This window comes from Anastrepha obliqua, chromosome 4 (genome assembly GCF_027943255.1).
Source record: "Anastrepha obliqua isolate idAnaObli1 chromosome 4, idAnaObli1_1.0, whole genome shotgun sequence".
In the NCBI taxonomy this organism is placed as follows: Eukaryota; Metazoa; Arthropoda; class Insecta; order Diptera; family Tephritidae; genus Anastrepha; species Anastrepha obliqua.
The window spans coordinates 1,935,921-1,954,907 of record NC_072895.1 but is presented as its reverse complement, the minus strand read 5'-3'; the positions used below and the strand labels follow the sequence as shown (position 1 = coordinate 1,954,907).

The window sequence follows — 18,987 nt, the reverse complement described above, 5'->3', positions numbered from 1 at the left end:
TATTAAACCATTAATTGGTATAAATTTATAATTAGTATTAAACAAATATATATTCCAGTAGGAAAAAGTACATGAAACGATTCGATTCATATAAAATCAAAAATTAAAATTGCGAAAAAGTATTACTCTTTTTTATATACATAAAAAAAATAAAAAACAGAAAGTCGTTATTGTTAAATATGATTAAGTCATTATTTAATGTGCAACAAAATATATGTAGGTAAGTCTAATATAATTGAGTAAACTACAAATTAACCAAAGAAATCTCATATATTGAATTCATTTACCTGTACGCATGTAGTGGTAAGAGAGGTATATTAAAATATACATATTTGTTAAATAATCTAACGGTGAGTCATAAATAATTAGCGTCATGGCGATTAAAAACAAATTTTTGCATTTTCTGACAGTTAATAGCGATGGACATTTAAATAAAAGAATTAGATAAATTGCGAAAATACAATAGTACACAACTGTAGGTATTTAAATAGGTTAGAAAGACGTAAGAGAGGTGTGAAAAGTTGACAAATATTGTAATTTATATCAAATTTTGTTATCTTACTATGAAACTAATTTACATTTAATCGAAAATAAAAAATTAAATTAAAAATTAAAAATGAGAAACGGGAGGAACATGGAAAACAAAGAGAATTGGTGGAGAGGTGAATGGCGAATGTGAAAAGTGTTTACTAAATGTCCATAAATTATAAAATAGGAATAATAATTAATAAACGTAAAGAGACACAAAACCACTTGATTGAATTTTGATTAGCAATTGATTGGTAAGTATCTGGAAAACTCAATGCATTCGGACGACATAACACAGCCAACGAAGCCGCTGAATCTTTATTCGCTGCGCGTGTCGTCGTAAAACTCATTCAGCTCATTATTCCATCGCCTACGATACTCGCCGTCGCTAATGTCGAAGGTCCAAAAATCTTCCGCAGAATCTTTCTCTCCAACACTCCAAGCGACGCCTCATCGGATGTTGTCATCGTCCAAGCTTCTGCGCCATACGTCAGGACGGGCATGATGAGAGTCTTGTAGAGTGTCAGTTTTGTTCTTCGAGAGATGACTTCACTACTGAATTGCCTTCTTAGTCCAAAGTAGCGCGTGTTGGCAAGAGAGATTCTACGTTGGATTTCTGGGCTTGTTATCGGTGTTAATTCTGGTTCCTAGATAAACGAAGTATTTTACAACCTCGAAATCATAAATGCCAGCAGCGGCATGGGTGCCGATATGCGAATGTGACGACTGTTTGTTTGATGACAACAGATACTTTGTTTTGTTCTCATCCACCACCAGACCCATCCGATTTGTTTCTTTACCCAATTTGGAAAAGGCAGAACTAACAGCGCGGTGTTAACGTCAATATCATCGGTAAGAGCTGCCAAAGTAAGCGGCATGTTAAATAAGCTCATGGCAAACCTTGGACGTCCAACGCAGAACAAGTGAACACCTTTAATGGGCACAACGAACTCGATTCTCTTATACGGAAGCGAAATATGGGCAGATTTGCTAAAAGTACAATGCCAGCGGACAACTCTGCAATCTGTGCAACGCACTTGCGCTCTCAGAGCGGCTTCTTCATCAGAACAGTATCTGGAGCAAGGGTGTTAGTTATCGGCGGAACCATCCCTTTAGATATTCTAGCACAAGAGCGCAAACGAAGATGGGAGGCAAAAAACACAGGAATCCCAGTACCTCGCTTCTCCGGTATTAGAATTCAAACGCTCACACTTTGGCAGGCAAGATGGAACTCTGAACGGTACGGTAGATGGACAGCGAGACTAATACCCGATCTAAAAAAGTGAGTAGAAAGAAAGCACGGTGAGGTTAACTATTACCTCACACAGTTTTTGTCCAGACATGGGTCCTTTCGCAAGTATTTGTGGCGAATGGGAAAAGTGAGTCTACCAAACTGCATATATGGAGATACTGAGTATGATGATGCGGAGTACACCTATTTTGAATACGAGAGGAAAAAAAAAATGGAATGCCGTCGCAAATTTCGTGGAGGATATTATCCGAAAAAGAAGCGTGCAATGGAAACTTATGTTAAAGAGCATTGAGCACAGGTTTCTCAAAACAGTGTCCTTCTTAGGACGCCGTCGTGGCGGAGGCAGTCCCGGGATGGAGGGAAAAATCCAAGAGAAGAGGAGGGATATTTTTAGTGGAATCACCACACACGTACTAGCGACGGTTACTATATAGTGCGAAGGCATTTTAACCCAACCTCACTGCCAAACAAAAAATAAAATAAGTAAAATATCATCAGCACACGCCAACAATTTAACGGTCTTACAAAAAATTGTGCTTGAGGGATTAAGTTCTGCGGCTCAAACGATCTTCTCCATCATCAGGTTAAAAAGTCACACGACAGCGAATCCCCCTGTCTGGAACCTCATTTGGCATGTAACGGTTCAGAGAGGTTCTCTCCACTCTTCCTGCATGAAATAAGTAATTCCCCCTCCTTTTGTTTGTATCTTCTCGGAATCTGGCCTCACAGTGAATTCGGAAGGCGCAATCTCTTATTATGGCATACCTCTGCATTTTGTACGACATGTCAGTCGAACTCGTTGCCGTGACTCGTTGCTGTTAGGAAGGAAACATAATGGAAACATAAACACAAATTATCTAAAATTCTAAATTCAAAAAAGGACTGTCAGCCGCAGAGCTTAGTGTATTGTCGAAAAATTTTGCATATGAAATAAAACACTGTAAAAATATATATAAACATGTCCTCGAGAAGAAGTAATTTCTTAGCAAGTGAACTAAGGTTTTTGCTCGAATTACTAGAATCAAATAAATTTATACTGGAGCGCAAAGCAAAAATGTTTAGAATTCTTTAAACGGAAAAAAAAGTTAGCATTGAAAAAATCCAATATTGGCCCTTATTATGAGCAACATTCGATCTTCGACTGTAGTCGAAAGTGCTGATCGAACGAATTTTCATTTGGTATTATGGTGCTCATTCGTTGAAGAATAGGACTATTGTGAATTTCGATCGCTCGACGCATTTACAATAGATCGTTTTTTCTCAGCTGATACAGCAAATCAAAATAAAAGAACAACCGATTGTGTGGAAATTCTTTGCTAACATTATTTTTAAAAGTTAAAAAAAGTATTTTTTGTGAAAATGAGTACAACGGAGTTGTGGTTCGACGATTCATCGGACTATGAAAGATTAGTGGAACTAGCTAGAAGTAGAAAACAGTTGAGGGGCGCATCCAACCCCCTAGAAATGGCTTCCACTGAGTAAGTTGAGAATTTTCAAAATGTGTTGACGTACTTAATATTACAGAAATTTCCTTACAGATTTTTATAGAACTTTAGATTATCTAAAGAGGCGTTTATGAACCTACTATCCAGTAAAGAAAACCAGTTGTAGCAGTGCACCCGATACAAATCCATTCCAAATATGTTAAAGCTAGCCACAGTTCTGCGATTTTGTGCTCAGGGATCGTACCAATTGAGTATTGGTAATGAAGGTATGCTAGGACTTGCTCAACCCACTGTGTACGAGATGCTGAAGATATTGAAGTGGAGTCAAATAACGGAGAAGCACAAAACATAAGAAATTAAATTTTGAGAATATTATAGAAAAATCTAAAAAGTATTAAATAGAAACCTTTACGCCACAGTTTCTGTTTTATTTTTGTTATAAATTTTCTTTATTCAATTATTCGCCATTCGAAAAAAATATGTATTTCAGTTCCTCTACGTATTTCAGCCCATACCTGCCAAGGGAAAACAAAAATGTATTTCTATAAACATCACAAAAAAAACCATTATTAAGATTAATCCGTTTTGCTGCCGTTTTCATTGGTGGTCCCAAGCAATTCAGCTCCGTTGTAAATTCCCCCCATTTTTTTGCTGCTTGAACTTTGGTGCAAATCCCTTTTGCGAATTGTGGATTCGCCTTTTTAATTGTTGTTTGGTACTCACGACTTTCGACCTGCATAAAATTAACAAAATTAGTATATATTTATTATTTAGTTACTAGAAAACCATAAATAATCGCAAACAACTTACACTTTAACAAGTTTTCCCACAATACGCTGCACAATCGAAAGCAAAATTGCATTCGACTCTAAATTCGGTAAACAACGAAAATTTCGATAGGGTTGCACCGCTCATAATACCAAATTGACATTCGATTTTCGATCTTCGACAACCAGCGAATATCGAAGATCGAATGTAACTCATAATAGGGGCCATTTTTAAAAATTTAGCGAAATGTTTTATGCTATTACATCTATTGGTAGCATTGGTCGAGTAAAACGTTAAAGTTGCAGGAAGTAAATGGACGGATCGAAGAGACAAGCGACAATCATTTTAATTAAATATTTTCAAAGTTTTATTAAAAAAAATTATATTATTAAACTGAAATGACTGCCAACTTGCAAAACGATAACAAGATAATATTGTGTTAATTATTTTCTCCTCTATCAGATACCAGTTTAGGTTTGGAAAGCAGCTCATTTTCCAATAAACTTGTTTAAAAGTCAACTGGCATGCATCATCTAATCAGACACTGAGAAATCACTTTTCCTGCCAGTTACGCACAAGGGTCAGATTAAGGGAACATTAGTAAAACGGAACATTGCAAGCACATAAAAAATTTAACAAATACAACCTTGTAAGAGACCATCAATACTGACATAATTTCCGAACAGTCCCTTCTTCTAGAAAATCAAAACAATTACAGCTGTCAGATTTTGATGGTGTTTCGCTAATCATTAGATGGAAAAAAGTAGCAATATATTACATTACGGCGAATTTTTGTTATTTGTTACGTTTAATACTTCTTTGTAAAAACAGTGTAGAACGAAAACATGTCGGTGCGCCACGATTGGTACCAGTCGGAAACAAAGGTGGTGGTAACCGTGATGTTGAAAGATGCCGTCTCCAAGAACTACAAAGTGGATATCATGCCAGAGTGTTTGCATATGACGGCCGATGGTTATGAACTCGTCTTAAACTTTTATCGTCCAGTTGACGTCAGTAAATCATCGCACAAAGCATACACTACTAAAGTGGAAATAACGCTAGCCAAAGAAGTGGGCGAGCGGTGGGAAAGCTTGGAGAAAAAAGATCTTCCCCCGCCAACGGCTAGACCTCCACCAATTCACAAAAAAGACTGGGACAGCTTGGCAAAAGAAGTGGACAAATCTGAAGAAGAGAACTCAAATGGTGAAGATGCGTTAAAGCGGCTCTTTGATAAAATTTATTCTGAATCGTCGCCTGAAGTGAAGAAAGCAATGAACAAATCGTTTTCCGAGTCCGGTGGCACTGTTCTAAGCACCAACTGGCAAGAGGTGTCAAAAGATAAAGTTGATGTTAAGCCGCCCGAGGGTGCGGAATTTAAAAAGTGGGACTAGTTGGATAGCGTTAATTCTTGCTTGGTAGTAGTCCGTCTAGGACGAAATTTATAATTTATTCGCATTTTTCACCTAAAATTTTTATTATTTTATGTATGATTAACACATAATTCATTAAATAAAATATATTATAATTTATATGAATGCTTACCATATGCAATAATCTTCGGAACTTATTTTTAAACGCTCATTAGTTCGTCCTTAAATTGAAAAATTAATAACTTCACTGGAATACTGTTGGCTTAGTGGAAATATCATCTATAATTAACGGTCTATAAAAAATTTGTAAGTTGTTGCGAATACTAGGTAATTTGCCATTCCAGTCCAAAAACGCAAACACTCAGTTGATCGTCAAAAAATGTTCACAGTTGAGATCAAATGATTCAATTTCATACAAAACTCGTATGACAAAATCTTGGAAAATCACGTACAAACTTAAACAATTCCCATTAAAAAAACAAAGAAAATTATAATTTAAAAACGTTTGCTATTGTAAGTTTGCCAAGTCAAAGATATTATTTTGCATATTTTGTCGAATGTAACATTGTAATATAGCACTGCAATATAAAGACGGTATTTATAATACCCCAAAATACAACATTGCATATGATGCACGTAGTCGGCTTATTTTCTTCATGAACACACTGGAAATGGCAAACTATCGATATTTTCCGATAGCATTCGCACCTTTCATAGATATATCGACCAAATTTAAATCAACCCGTTAAGACTTTCAATGCATTATACTCATTTTTCACATGATTTTAAGATCTACCTAAGTATTTACAGTATTTTTATGTAAAAAAATATCAGCCTGTCGTCTGTTGTTGCCCTAAGTTTGGTGCGTCTATCATTGATAATTGGACCGGTCTTGCTAAATATCCTCTCCACTTCGATAGATGAAGTTGAAACGAAAAGGTATTTTTTGGTACTGGTTCAAGCAGCAATTCCTTTTTAACCTTTAAGAGAAAAAAAATAGAATAATCTGTTCGGTAGATTTGTCTTCGTTAATTGCCGCCACTGTTAGTGTTCTATTGTTTTTTTTTTGGTTACTTCTTGTCGTAGAGAGCTAAATAAAGGACTGAATTCAGTATTGGTTGATTGTACTCGTATTTCAGTGTTTTCGATATTTTTGTTATTTGCTGGTGTCAAAAAAACATATATTAATATTTCGGATTCCAACGCCTTCGATTCTCATCTAGCCTATTTTGCATTTCTAAAGCTTTCTCTTTTGAAGCGTTGATCTAATATTATACATATCCGGCGCAGGGTTCGTTCTTCATAGGGAAATAATCGGTTTACTACTGCTTTTATAATATTGTATTGATTTCCTTAGAAAGCTGTGGAAGCTGCAAATATCCACATACGAGATGAAGCCGCTTTTTTTGAACTCAACGATTATTGAGTTAATCATCAAGAAGCTTCAAAATAATTTCAAGTTCTTTCAAAACATCAAATTCGTCCCTTCTAAGAGACTTTGGTGCATTTTTGCCAAAATTTAACACAGTTATTTTGATTGCATCTTTTATTTCAATAACTTGAGCGATCCACATGGTTGAATATCCTTGAATAACTTTTAAAGGTTTCTCAGTGAATTGTTGTGAATGAGATTGAATGTGAGAAGTTTTACAGCCGAATTGGTGCTAGATTTGAAAAGTCTTATAATATCTTTAATTTTTTTTTTAAGTAAGCAAACTTACACCACTAAGTTGACTGAATATGAAATACATGGCAGATACTGCTTTTTCAGAAACTTGCAAGCCTTCAGCATTGAAGGTGTATTATCAGTGACAATACGAATAACTTTTTCCCCCATTTATTTTTGACTGGTTTTTTGGTCAAGCAGGAGTGACGAGACCTTTCATTTCAAATTAAATTCAATATCAATACAAAATAATTTCTATGAAGAAAAACCTCTCAAAGCAGTATTGACAGCTGATTGCTATTTTGCAGCTAATCTGCCATATGTGAACGAGTAGATTAATTTTGTGGATTTATTGCTAATTACTGCATATGTGAATGTACTTTTTGGGTAGTTCCGATAGTATCGATAGTCCTGAACTATCCAAGCCATCGATATATATCGATAGTATCGTCGATTATATTTCCACCTTTAGTGTACATGGCCATGCATCTGTACAATGGCCATAAGTGCAAGTTCCACCAACAAATTTGCGAATTTGCGCCAGAAGCGCTATAAAGGCGCCAAAAAAAGCTTCTTTTACCGAATTGGCATTTCAAATTTGTTCGGCACAAGGGAAGAAGGTCCTTAATTTTATTCGTGAAAACGCTGTATACTAAGAATTGATAGTGTTGTGAGTAGTACTTTGACTTGCGTCTATTTTGCAATATTATATTTATACGTATTTTAATCCAACTAGATGTCAACTGAAGTGCTTAAGAAAAAATTAGAGGAATACGAACAACCATCGCCAAAGAAAATGAAGATTGACTCAAAGTGTGTTCTTCGATTTGCCAAGTTGACTGAGCACGCTCTGGCCCCAGTACGAGGATCGGAGCGCGCTGCCGGGCTTGACTTGCGTAGCGCCTACGATTTGAAAGTACCAGCGCGTGGTAAGGCGATTGTGAAGACTGATTTACAAGTTCAGGTGCCAGAAGGCTCATATGGTCGAGTTGCTCCACGTTCCGGTCTGGCAGTTAAGAATTTCATTGATGTTGGTGCGGGCGTCGTGGACGAAGACTACCGTGGGAACTTGGGTGTTGTTTTATTTAATCATTCGGATTCTGACTTCGAGGTGAAACGTGGTGATCGCATTGCACAGTTTATTTGTGAGCGCATATTCTATCCTGAATTGGAGGAAGTGGATAAACTTGATGATACTGAACGTGGAGCTGGTGGTTTCGGTTCGACTGGAGTGAAGGAGGTTCCTGTCAAAAATGGCAATACAACAGCGGAATCTGAGGAGAAAACAGCTACACAAGAACCTGTGAAAGTGGCGGAATCTAAAGAAGACACTGTCACAACTGCAGACACTGAAGAGGTTGAAAAAAAGTCTGAGAATAAATCTTAGAGGCCCATCACAGTAGTACGGCTACTTTCACCTCCTCACACAAGGTGGAGCCTCTTTTTGTTGATGGCCGAGAATTCATACTCTTGTCCTTGGTCATTTGACATAGAAATACATATGTATGTGAGTTTTCATTGCCAAAAGTATTTTAAAATTAAATGTTTCCCCTAATGCGGGCATATTTTCAAAATGACTGGTTTGCATTTATTAAATGGTTTTAGTGGATTGCGTTGAAAAGGTATATTGCAAGACATATTCATCAACCTTTCTTAAAAGGAACAACTTCGGATCTGTTATCTTGGCACAATTATATGTACATGTGTATATAATTGGCGCTTACACAATCTATTGGGTGCCTGGGTGAGCTCCTCCTGTGTGTTGTTTGCGTCTTGATATTTCCCACAAATAGACAAGTTTGGACCATTCACTTTATTCTTTGATTTCAATTATATCTATAAAAATATAGATCAGTCTATAACAAAGACTATAATATTCCAAGTTTCAAACTTTACAAGAGTTACATATATAAATTCACAAATTTTCAACATCTCTAATCGGAATTTTGGAAGAAGAAATTTGCGTACGGAGTTTTATAGCCCATTAAATTGTGATATAGGTTTTGAACTTGAAATTGAAGTTATTTAATTTCAAATTAAATTTTTTTAAATTCAAATTAAAGATTTTAAATTTCAAATTAAAGTTTATTAATGTAATATTGAATATTTACAATAAAAAAAGAAAGTGTGTGGTAGTTCACGGAACCCGCACGATTGAAGTGAAACTTCTTTTATCAACAAATCAATAATTTAACTATTATTTCAATATAATGCATGCAGAAGTCATGGAAAGCATGGAATGGAATTTTATTAAACAGAATTATTTATTTATTTTAATATAAAAAGAAATGAATTTATTGTACTCAATTACATTTGGTTCTCGGCATTGTCATTATCATTATTGGATTCGTTTTCCAAAAATGAAACAAGGGCTTTATGGTAACTGAAATACGTAAAAAATGATCTACATTCTAATCTATCAAGGTATCGATGAAATACTGCATCAATGGTAGTTCCGCATCTTGTTGTTGGTACTACAAATTATCACTTATCGTACAACCGGAGGATTCCCTGTCACGGTGTTCAACAGTAGCTCTTAATTTTTTACGCTCCAAATACTCACGTTGCCGTTCAGCACCTGTTTTCGGTTTCCGTTTTTGTTGATTTGATGCCATATTTAACAGAAATCAATCAACAAAACAAAATATGTTTGTAAGATTTGCTCAAAACTACACACACACTCTATGACGCGTCTCGCGTTACTAATAATATTGTGTTTGGGATAACTGTCAATTGTTTCCACCGAAATGCGTTCGCAAAGTGTATGGTCTTTGGTATGGTAAACAGATTTATGATACATTATTTTGCGGCGACAGCACAGCGCGATAGCCCAGCGGCTAGCAATGTGGGCTTCCGATCCGAAATCCTTGGTTCGAATCACAAGAAAATTTTTTTTTTTTTTTTTTTATACATTTATTTCATTTTGTTTTATGATATGTTTATGAGCAGATTTTTTTCATGGCAGAAATACACTCGGAGGTTTGCCATTGCCTGCCGAGGGGCGACCGCTATTAGAAAAATGTTTTCATTAATTTTGCTTTCACCGAGATTCGAACCAACGACCTCTCTCAATCAAATGTCATATTTACAAATTACATTCGATAAGAATGCAATAATAAACGACCGCATTACATTCACGACGACACGCCACGCCAGTCTTTTAACAGATGGCGCTGGCATAGCGTGAGTTTTACGTAGTTTAGCGTAGTTTTACTCCTCACAGCGTTTCATCCACGCCACGCTTTTAACAGATGGCGCTGGCGTAGCGTCACATATCGATGAAACGCTATGGTTTTACTCCTCACAGCGTTTCATCCTTCGAGACAAAAGAAGTTTCACTTCAAAATGAATACTAACAAGAATAAAAATCAAAAAAGTTAAATAAAGCAATTTGGGCAAAGCATTTAATGCAACGGTTGCTCTGCTACAGCCAGCGATAGTTTCCTAGACATGTCAACGTAATAATTGTTGCAATCAGTAAAAGTAACAGTGGTCATTGATTCTTCAATAATCTGTACCAAATTTTGATTATTTTGTGGATCGGCCAACAAATTTCGTGCAGACAATTTTATTTTTGAAAATACCTGGTCTATAGGATATAACATGGAGTAATATGGTGATAGAAAAATTAACGTATGATTAGTCTCACTAATCTTTTCGCGTACTTCCCGAGTTTTATGTATTCTGCCATTGTCCAGAATCAACCATGCTTCTACGATGTTACTTTCAGCAAGTTATAATCCACCAAGAAATGTAATAAAAACATTAGAATTTGCTGTTGAGTTAGAAATTACTCGAGAATGTATCGCTTAAATTCATGGCTAAAATTAATGAAACATTTCTTCCTCGTGTTGTTGTTTATTTCCGCGAAGATGGTAGTTGAATCCGGATTCATCAATAAAAATTATTTTCTCATGTGTTTGTGGAGCATTTTGTAAAGAATTTGGTGCACAATTTTTGCGTTGTTCAATTGTTGATTTGGAGTTTAAACGGTCGAGGTTGATTGTGGCGGGTTTTAACGTTATTTTTAAAGCTTTTAATGCATTAAATACCGTTGTTGTGGTTGTGTTGACGTTTTTATTTTCAATTTTTTTTTTTTAAGTAATTGATGTACATTCTTCAATTAATTTCTCCACATAGTTTAAAATCTCATCACTTAGTTTAACATTTCTTTTCCACCACGATTTCGTCTAATAATCTCATATCCATCCTTCTTATACATTCCAATTATAGAAGTGGCTGTGTTTTTATTAATTCCAGCTAATTCTGCTGACTGCAATAGCTTTACCTTCTTCATAATTAGCATTTTATCAAAATCTCCTTTTTGTCAGTACTCATTTTAACATAATTTCCTTTGCGGTTTCTGCAATGAGGAATAGATAAGTTCTCTTCATTTCCTAAATTGCTATCATCAGAATCTTCTGTGACCTGCATTATTCGGCGATAATGACGTTTATTTACCGGACTTCCTGTATTATCTTCAACAGTTACTTCTTCAGGTGATGTATTGGTGTTCATTATCATAAACTTATTTAAGGGTTTTAAGGATTTTGAATTTCAAATATTTATTTTAAAATAAATAATAATTACACAGCAAGAAAATAAAAGTTTTATTCTGCGTTTACTGCGGTTGCAAAAAAAAAAAAGGTTTATTTTGTGATTACTGTAATTGCTGAACTTTAAACAAGTGTTTAACTTTATTATCAGTAAAATAAACATATTTGGAAAATAATAATTAATTATTATATCATACTTCATAAACTGTAATTTGAAATTAAAAATCTTTTATTTGAATTTAAAAAAATTAAATCTGAATAAAAAAAAAAATAATTTGAAATAAAAAAAACTTTAATTTGAATTTAAAAACATTTAATTTGAAATTAAAAAACTTTAATTTGAAGTTAAAAACTTATGTAATGAAATGAAAGTTTAAAGTAGTTCGAAAGTCTCGTTGATTTTCTATCTTTTTCCCCCTGAAGTGGTTGTGAATTTTCTCTAAAATGAATGCACGTCATTCTTGTCAGTATGTAATTCGGAGGTGTAAATGTAAATCACAATAAGCAATCCGATATTAAAATAAAAAATGTCAAACGGGTTAGTAGTAGTTTTTTACTTGAGATTCTTTTGACCAGAATCTAGTTGGAGAGGACTATCAATCTCACTCTTACCTGTTGAGTTTGTAAATTTTGGCCTGGCTGTAATGCTTTTGGCGACACTGCTGGTGGAATGTCAAAATATCAGCTGTTGGTTAATAGTTGTTTTGGAACGGTGGTGAATATTCTACAACAAAGTATAGTAGAGTGGTTGCATGAAGATTTTCAAGCAGCTTAAAATGGCAAAGAAGTACATAGGTAAGTCCGATTCATTTAACATTTCCTTGTATGAAGTGGTTCTGTTTTTAGACATTGGCGCTAACCTTACCGACCCGATGTTTCGTGGTGTATACGGTGGTAAACAGAAGCACACCGATGATTTACATTTGGTGCTAGAGCGTGCGTGGAAGCAAGGCGTCGAGAAGATGATCATCACCGTCGGCAGTCTTAATGAGACAGATGAGGCGCTGAAGTTGGCCAAGCAAGATGGTGAGACGATTACTAACAAAATCCAATTATCAACACATTTCTACATTTAAATCATATATATTACCACAGATCGTCTAACTGTTACCATGGGTTGCCATCCCACGCGTTGTAATGAGTTCCTACCAGACCCAGAGCAATATTACCAAAGCTTACGAAACAAAATACGTGAAAACCCAGAACAAGTGATTGCTGTGGGTGAGTGTGGGCTCGACTATGATCGACTGCATTTCTGTGAGAAAGATACACAGAAAAAATATTTCGAGAAGCAACTCAGCCTGGCTGCCGAATTCCGTTTACCACTCTTCCTGCATTGCCGGAATGCGCATTCTGACTTCATGGAAATACTCGAACGTAATCGAGACAAGTTGTTGGACGCTGGTGGTGGTGTGGTTCACAGTTTTGATGGTACGCTAGAGCAAGCTGAAAAAGTGATCGCGTACGGAGGACTTTACATCGGTTTGAATGGATGTTCGCTAAAAACTGTGGACAATTTGGAAGTTATTAGAAGAATACCTAACGACCGAATTATGCTGGAGACTGATTGTCCTTGGTGCGGAATACGTCCATCGCATGCAGGATCGAAATACGTACAAACGAAATTTACGGCGGTAAAGAAAAAGGAGAAATGGACCGCAGAAACCTTGGTGGACGGACGTTGTGAGCCATGCCAAATTAGGTACGCAGCTGGCTGATGGTGGCCTTTCACGGTTAATAATCTTATCACCTCAAATAATGCTACTTTATTTCTTAGCCAAGTCCTTGAAGTTATCGCAGGCGTGAAGGATGAAGATGCCTCCGTACTGGCAGAAAAGTACTATAATAACACATTGGACCTATTTTTTATAAAAAATTAAATATGAGCATTTACAAAAACTAATGAGCATTTGCAATTAAAGACTTTTCATCGGCACTTATAAAATAAGCTATGCAAGAAAGCCGGAAACACCGCACGGATGTAGTTGTTTGTAAATTTTACAGGTGACGCTTAAATGTAGGCAACACTGAGTGACTCAGTGAAACAAATAGCACAAATGGCAAATACACTACTACCAGGCGAGCAGCCAACCACTGTACCATTATAAAAAATAAAAAAATAATTGGCGCGTACACTTCTGTTAGGTGTTTGGCCGAGCTCCTCCTCCTATTTGTGGTGTGCGTCTTGATGTTGTTCCACAAATGGAGGGACCTACAGTTTTAAGCCGACTCCGAACGGCAGATATTTTTATGAGGAGCTTTTTCATGGCAGAAATACACTCGGAGGTTTGCCATTGCCTGCCGAGGGGCGACCGCTATTAGAAAATGTTTTTATTAATTTTGCTTTCACCGAGATTCGAACCAACGACCTCTCAGTGAATTCCGAATGGTGATCACGCACCAACCCATTCGGCTACGGCGGCTGTACCATTATACGCCTGGTAAAAATAAAAAAAAAATTGGAAATTGCTCAATTGAGTATCTATTATCAGCCAATTTTAATAAATAATACATATACTGCCAAATTAAGAAGCTTTAAGGGCTGATTTCACAGTGCAAAATTCTGCAACGAGTTTATCTGAGTAAATTTCAATGGAACGTTGCGGAGCTTCACTTCTTTTTAATTTCTATTTCTCCTTTAAGTCACAAAAAAGAATTTAAAAGTTACAATGAGATTTAAAAACGATCTTTTATTGAAAATTATTGCAGTTATTGTTACAATTTGTTTCACATAGGAATCTGTATATATGCATATGTAGATTATATTCTCGAATATATTATATATTATTTAGTATGTATATATTGTATATAATTGGTATGCAATTGAATTGATAAGTTTAGGTAGTATACTAGGTATGTATGTATGCTTTCCTCTTGGCGTTTTTGTAGCATAATTTGGGTTTTAGTCTTGTATTTATGCATTTGCGTGTGTGATTAATCTCTATTGCCTAATGCCATTCGACTGAAGGAGCAGCACAGACTATCTTAACTATTTAGTTCTTTTTTATTTTTAGATATGATTAATATTTGATTCAGTACATTTTTCCAGCAGTAAAGTGTGTTTTCCTATTGGGATGCGAAATTCAGTGATTTTATACTTATTTTTTTGGTAGAAAGGTTGAATATACTGTTTGATTTTGTGCCGTATTTCAGTTTGCTTACTAATGTGTTTTCACGGAATGAACTATATTGTCAGCTACAACTAAACCGAGTCAGACTGATTTCATTTAAAACTAATTTAAAAAACACACATTTATAAAAAGTACATCTAGCAGTTTAACGTTTAGGTTCCTATAAAATGTAATACATACATATATACAAATATGATTTTTTACTTAAATATATTGTTGAAATTTCTTTGAGTAGTTATCAGATATGATGAGGTTATGGTATTAGGTTAAGTTGGTTGGCCATACATCTAAGAAGCCATAATGTGGTATAGTATATGAATGTATGTATGTAAGAGAAATGGTGATTGTTTAATCTAACGCCGCATCCACGCCACAGTTACGATCGAGACAGCTGGAGTCGTTATAGCAGCCGTTGTCAGTCGTGTACCAACGGCCAAGAGTTATCACATTGTGTCTGATAAGAGAGTGAAAACGAAAGCGAAGGATTTTACTGGCAAAACTGGCATTCCTATGGTGTTCGGGTCTACACTGGCGGAACGACCCATATCTATATATATTCGGCCAAGAGTTGATGCTCCAGTTGCTATAAAAATAATAACAATAATTGACGCTTACACCCTCTTTGATGGACGTTTGGCCGAGCTTCTCCTCCTATTTGTAATGTGAGTCTTGATATTTTTCACAAATAGAGGCTCCTACAGTTTTACGCCGCCTCGAAGCGGCAGATGGTTTTTATGAGAAACTTTTTCATGGAAGAAATACACCGAAAGTTTGCCATTGCCTGCCGAGAGGCAGGCTATTGTTGCTTCATGCCTGGGGTTTCGTGCCCAAGCGATACCGAATGGTAGTCGCGCACCAACCTATTCCGCTACGGCGTTTATTATAACAGCAATAAAAACTACCACAGATGGTGATCGAACCGAGCGAAGTTTTGAAGACTTAAGACTTCTGCCATATTAAAGCGTTAGCAACACCTACTCTTTATGCACATACATACATGCACATCGTATGCATGCTTGCGTGATACGACTTTTAATTGAAAATTTCACTTGTATTATTTAAGCAGTAAGGATTAAGCGCCGTCGCGAAGCAACAATGGCGTACGCGTCTACCTGGCGTTTTGAAAATTCAATAAGATTAAGAAGGGGCTGCCGTTATAACGGACAGGAACAGTTAGTACAAGCTACCGTAATAACAGACAGACAAGTGATGTGAGAAAAGTACAGTTTGATGTTAAGATAAAAGAAAAATAAAGTTGAATACCCAGGGTATTTGAGGATTTTTATCCCGATATTTAAAAAATAGCCCAAAAAAAGGTTCACCGGCCAATTTGGCTTTATGCCAGTATCATTTAGTAAAATTCATACGTAGTTATGCATTTATGTGCACGCAATAAGTAAAAAGTTCAATGTCCTTGAGCCAAAGATTAAGTAGATTAGTAGAGCAATTTTAGAGCAGTACAATTTACATTTTCCTTGTAATTTTGTTTGCGTTTTTTTGTGTTTTCAATAGTGAGACACTGGAGGATTATTGGATTAACTTTAAACAATATAAATATATTCAGCATAATGACTGGACATGATAGATCAATCAGTAAATGTGGGTGGTTTTACTTTCATTATACGGAAATAATTACAGAACCATCAGCAATAGTTGCGGCAGTCGAATTATTTTTGTTATTTTTTATAAATTTAAATTTCGGTTATGAACAAAATTTTTTTTTAAATTAAAAATGTGTCCAATTCCAATACATTTTTATTTGGAAATTGCTAAAAGAGCGAACAGCTATAATTTAAGAGTTACATACACAGATTTGTAAAAAATGTGTAGGTGAGTGGGTAGCTTTGAAAAGCAGGCCACTAATCCTTTATTATATATGTATATGTATATATATTTATGTATATGTAATAGTAAGCACAATTGACTTTTACATTATTATTGTTATGCATAATTGCTTATATGTGTGTAACTATGTACATTTGTATATAATAAATCGGCGCATACATTTCGGAAAATGATATACTATAAATACACACACATATACCAATGCAAATACATATAGCACATCATTAGGCCAATTTACAATTTATAAAGGTGAACACGGTTACTTGCTGCCATTCGATTCTTTGTCGACTGGGGCCATGCAACTTGGAACGAATAATGGAAAAAGCTTCTTCCGGGTGCATTCCTGCATCACAAAAACCCGAAAAAGTTCTACCAGAGACCGAACAATGGCTGTACGCGCCAATTATATTTGTATATGTATGCATATAGGCATGTAAGTATGCATTTTTATAAATATTTTATATTTTCACGCTAATAATATACCTTTTACTTATTTCTACATAGATTAACTGCTAAAGCAATTTCGTGCTGAATATTACAGTTATGAATACATAATTAGCGAGTATTTATACCAAAATAAAAATAAAAATTATTATCACAAACCCAAAAGAAAAAACATAATAACAATAATAATAATAATTAGAAAGAGTAAGATAATATAAGAATCTATTAAAACAGTGCAAACATTTGGCTTGCAGAAAAGTTGTGTAAGTGCCTCCCAAAAAAATGGAGTGGTTGACCAAAAAAAATATAAAAAAATAATGAATTAAATGGTAAATGATGAACATAACGTCAGCGTCAAAAGAAAAACATAAAAAAAAATTTCGAGCATTCGTAATACGGCGGAAAACTTCTAACATCGGCAACAAGTAAAATTGTGAAAAATCGACGCAAAATGTGAGCCACTTGAAACTTACACTTTGCTATAACAAATTTCAATGGACTTAAAATGGTACAGATATTCTGAATAAAAAGTTTGAAATATTGATAAAAGTTGCCGATTTCTTATACATTTTGCACAAAGTTTGAAACTTTGCATTATAAAAAAATAATTGAAATTAAAAAATAAATAAATAGTCGAAGTTGTCTATTTTTACTAGTGTACAGTTTCATTTGACGCTGACTACCTACGCGCATTCTCTTTTGTCAATAAAAAAGCAAAACTATACAGTGAACCAAGGCGCATTTATTGAAGGTGATGGCACCAGACCCACAACACTGTTTTGTACGTTTGATTGTCAAAGTATTGAGAAACTAGAAAACAATTAATGAATTCGCCTTGTTTCATGCTCAGGGACACGGCGAGCGAAAGAAAAACAACTCGGCTGATTTACCAACACCACCTTTAATAGATTTGCCTTGCAGTGAACCAAAAAGAAACTGGGACACCAATATTAAAAAAATTCAAATTTATGCAAAAAAGAAAATTATTCACAGATTTTTAAGAAATCATTTGCGTTGAATATATTTCACTTTTAACTATTCAAAATGCACAGTTGTTGTTTTAATATTACCGCATTAACATAATTTTTCAAAGTCGAACAAAAAGGGGGACACCCGAATTTTTTAGCATATTTAAGTGAGCTATCTGTATTCCGTTATTTTTTCATAACTGAACTGCAAAAGCTAGTTTTATTTCTCGCATTTTGCCGTTCACGTTCCAAGTTTTTAAGAGCTAAGATGAATAAGCAAACATCGAGTGATTTAAGGGGTTATATGTATACAGTTAGAATTAAAAAAAAATCGATTTTGTTTTTATTTTATTTTCTTAAGGTACATATATTCAAGAATGCACACAGAAAATTTAATATCGTTCCGGTGAATATTTTCGAAGTTACACGCAAATTTAAAGTGCTTTTCAAACTTTAAACACGTTTTTCTCAAAACCGTGTTTTCGAAGTCGGTGGACACAATTTCTCAAAAACGGCTGAACCGATCGTCTTGATATATTTTCCAGGTACTAATCAAGGGAATAAGAATTCTGATGATTTTTTCTATTTTTTTCGGCAATTTTTCGCAAAAATTTTTGTAGAAAGCCGCCATTTTATCAAAAATTTTACTATTCCTTCGATTAATACCTAACTTTATCTATCCACAAAAAGAATATAATTGGTTTTTCGATTTCAGATAATCCAAACCAGAGATATTTGTCCACCGGCGAACACTTTTTTTTGGAGGACGCTTGGGAGATCATCAGCAGGAGCCGTGCGTGCACTTCAATATTTTCACTAGCTTTACGTGCTATATTTAACTTTAAAGTAGACATTATTTGAATAATTAAAAATTGTATTTGTTTAATAAAATCGTTCTTTGTAAAAAACTATCAAAAAAAAGTGATTTTTCAGCCTTACAAGTGTATATAACCCCTTAAAGAGTGATGGTGAAATACCAACTCGGAGGGAAAAGCGTGCGTGAAATCGCGGGAA

The 18,987-nt window shown here is 35.1% G+C and overlaps 3 protein-coding genes across 3 annotated transcripts; all 3 read left to right on the top strand.

Moving 5' to 3' along the window:
- The first annotated feature begins 4,698 nt into the window (after nucleotides 1–4,698).
- LOC129245982 (protein SGT1 homolog) lies at nucleotides 4,699–5,522 on the top strand. Its single transcript, XM_054884455.1, has one exon. The coding sequence runs from the start codon at nucleotides 4,839–4,841 to the stop codon at nucleotides 5,382–5,384; it is 546 nt and encodes a 181-aa protein (XP_054740430.1). The 5' UTR covers nucleotides 4,699–4,838; the 3' UTR covers nucleotides 5,385–5,522.
- A 2,009-nt stretch (nucleotides 5,523–7,531) lies between these two features.
- Nucleotides 7,532–8,606, top strand: LOC129245981 (deoxyuridine 5'-triphosphate nucleotidohydrolase). The gene is made up of 2 exons (XM_054884454.1): nucleotides 7,532–7,699; nucleotides 7,766–8,606. Exon 2 carries the CDS (start codon nucleotides 7,766–7,768, stop codon nucleotides 8,414–8,416), a length of 651 nt encoding a protein of 216 aa, XP_054740429.1. The 5' UTR covers nucleotides 7,532–7,699; the 3' UTR covers nucleotides 8,417–8,606.
- A 3,559-nt stretch (nucleotides 8,607–12,165) lies between these two features.
- Nucleotides 12,166–13,559, top strand: LOC129245979 (deoxyribonuclease TATDN1). The gene is made up of 4 exons (XM_054884451.1): nucleotides 12,166–12,380; nucleotides 12,432–12,611; nucleotides 12,681–13,287; nucleotides 13,363–13,559. The coding sequence occupies exons 1-4, from the start codon at nucleotides 12,338–12,340 to the stop codon at nucleotides 13,463–13,465; spliced, it is 933 nt and encodes a 310-aa protein (XP_054740426.1). The 5' UTR covers nucleotides 12,166–12,337; the 3' UTR covers nucleotides 13,466–13,559.
- The last annotated feature ends 5,428 nt before the right edge of the window (nucleotides 13,560–18,987 follow it).

Excerpts from the sequence above, each read along its gene's own strand:
- LOC129245981 (XM_054884454.1), top strand. The coding sequence starts at position 7,766 with ATGTCAACTGAAGTGCTTAAGAAAAAATTAGAGGAATACGAACAACCA.
- LOC129245982 (XM_054884455.1), top strand. The coding sequence starts at position 4,839 with ATGTCGGTGCGCCACGATTGGTACCAGTCGGAAACAAAGGTGGTGGTA.
- LOC129245979 (XM_054884451.1), top strand. The coding sequence starts at position 12,338 with ATGAAGATTTTCAAGCAGCTTAAAATGGCAAAGAAGTACATAG. Across the intron at positions 12,612-12,680 it reads GAAGTTGGCCAAGCAAGATG|ATCGTCTAACTGTTACCATG; the intron begins GTGAGACGATTA and ends ATATTACCACAG. Across the intron at positions 13,288-13,362 it reads TGTGAGCCATGCCAAATTAG|CCAAGTCCTTGAAGTTATCG; the intron begins GTACGCAGCTGG and ends TTTATTTCTTAG.